The sequence below is a fragment of the Eimeria mitis genome, genomic scaffold, assembly GCF_000499745.2.
Source record: "Eimeria mitis Houghton genomic scaffold, Emh_scaff9778, whole genome shotgun sequence".
Lineage (NCBI taxonomy): Eukaryota > Apicomplexa > Conoidasida > Eucoccidiorida > Eimeriidae > Eimeria > Eimeria mitis.
The window spans coordinates 788-1,498 of NW_013577193.1; the positions used below are offsets into that span (position 1 = coordinate 788).

A 711-nucleotide genomic window follows, 5' to 3' on the forward strand; every position below is an offset into this window, starting at 1 on the left:
TTGCTGCTGCTGCTGCTCCACTGTCATCTTGCTGTGCTTCTGCTGCTGCTGCTGCTGCTGCTGCTGCTGCTTGCGACGGTGTACTACCCTTCGCAGCAGCAGCAGTTGCTGCTGCTGTTGGTGGCGATGCATCGCCTCTATGTTTTGTTGCATGCGTTCTTGCTGCTGTTGCTGCAGCAGCAGAATTATCTGCTGCAGCAGCAGAAGCAGCAACAGCAGCAAACGTTCCTGCTGCAGCAGCAGGCGCACTGCGCGTTACCGGCGAAGCAGCAGCAGCAGCAGCAGCAGCAGTACTCTCTCTCGGCTGCCCAGAAGGTGCAGCAGCAGCAGAACCACCACCACCACCTGCTGCAGCAGCAGCAGCAGCAGCAGCAGCAGCAGCAGCAGGCCGCTGGCAGTCAAAGGGAGACATAAAGGGCGGGCTGTCGCTGGGATCGTCTCCCCGCCCCCCCGAGAAGTCCTCAACACATATCAGCTCGCTCTCCAGGGCCTATGCACAAATACATATTTATTTTATTTTTTTTATTTTTTTTTTATTTATTTTTATTTGTTTTTTTATTTGTTTTGTTATATATGCGGATGCGGATGCGTATTTTTATATGGATACATACAGGAGCTTGTTTATATATATATATATATAGATATATATATATATAATATATATATTATATATATATATAATAAATATAAGATATAAAAAACATAAAAACT

At 46.3% G+C, this 711-nt stretch overlaps 1 protein-coding gene across 1 annotated transcript in view; it reads right to left on the minus strand.

Moving 5' to 3' along the window:
• EMH_0097990 (uncharacterized protein) overlaps positions 1–412 on the minus strand; it is a gene marked incomplete at both ends in the record, with an annotated part of 891 nt that extends 479 nt beyond the window's left edge. Inside the window, one exon of the mRNA XM_013502628.1 lies at positions 1–412. Coding sequence (XP_013358082.1) covers positions 1–412 — 412 coding nt within the window.
• Positions 413–711: the final 299 nt, after the last annotated feature.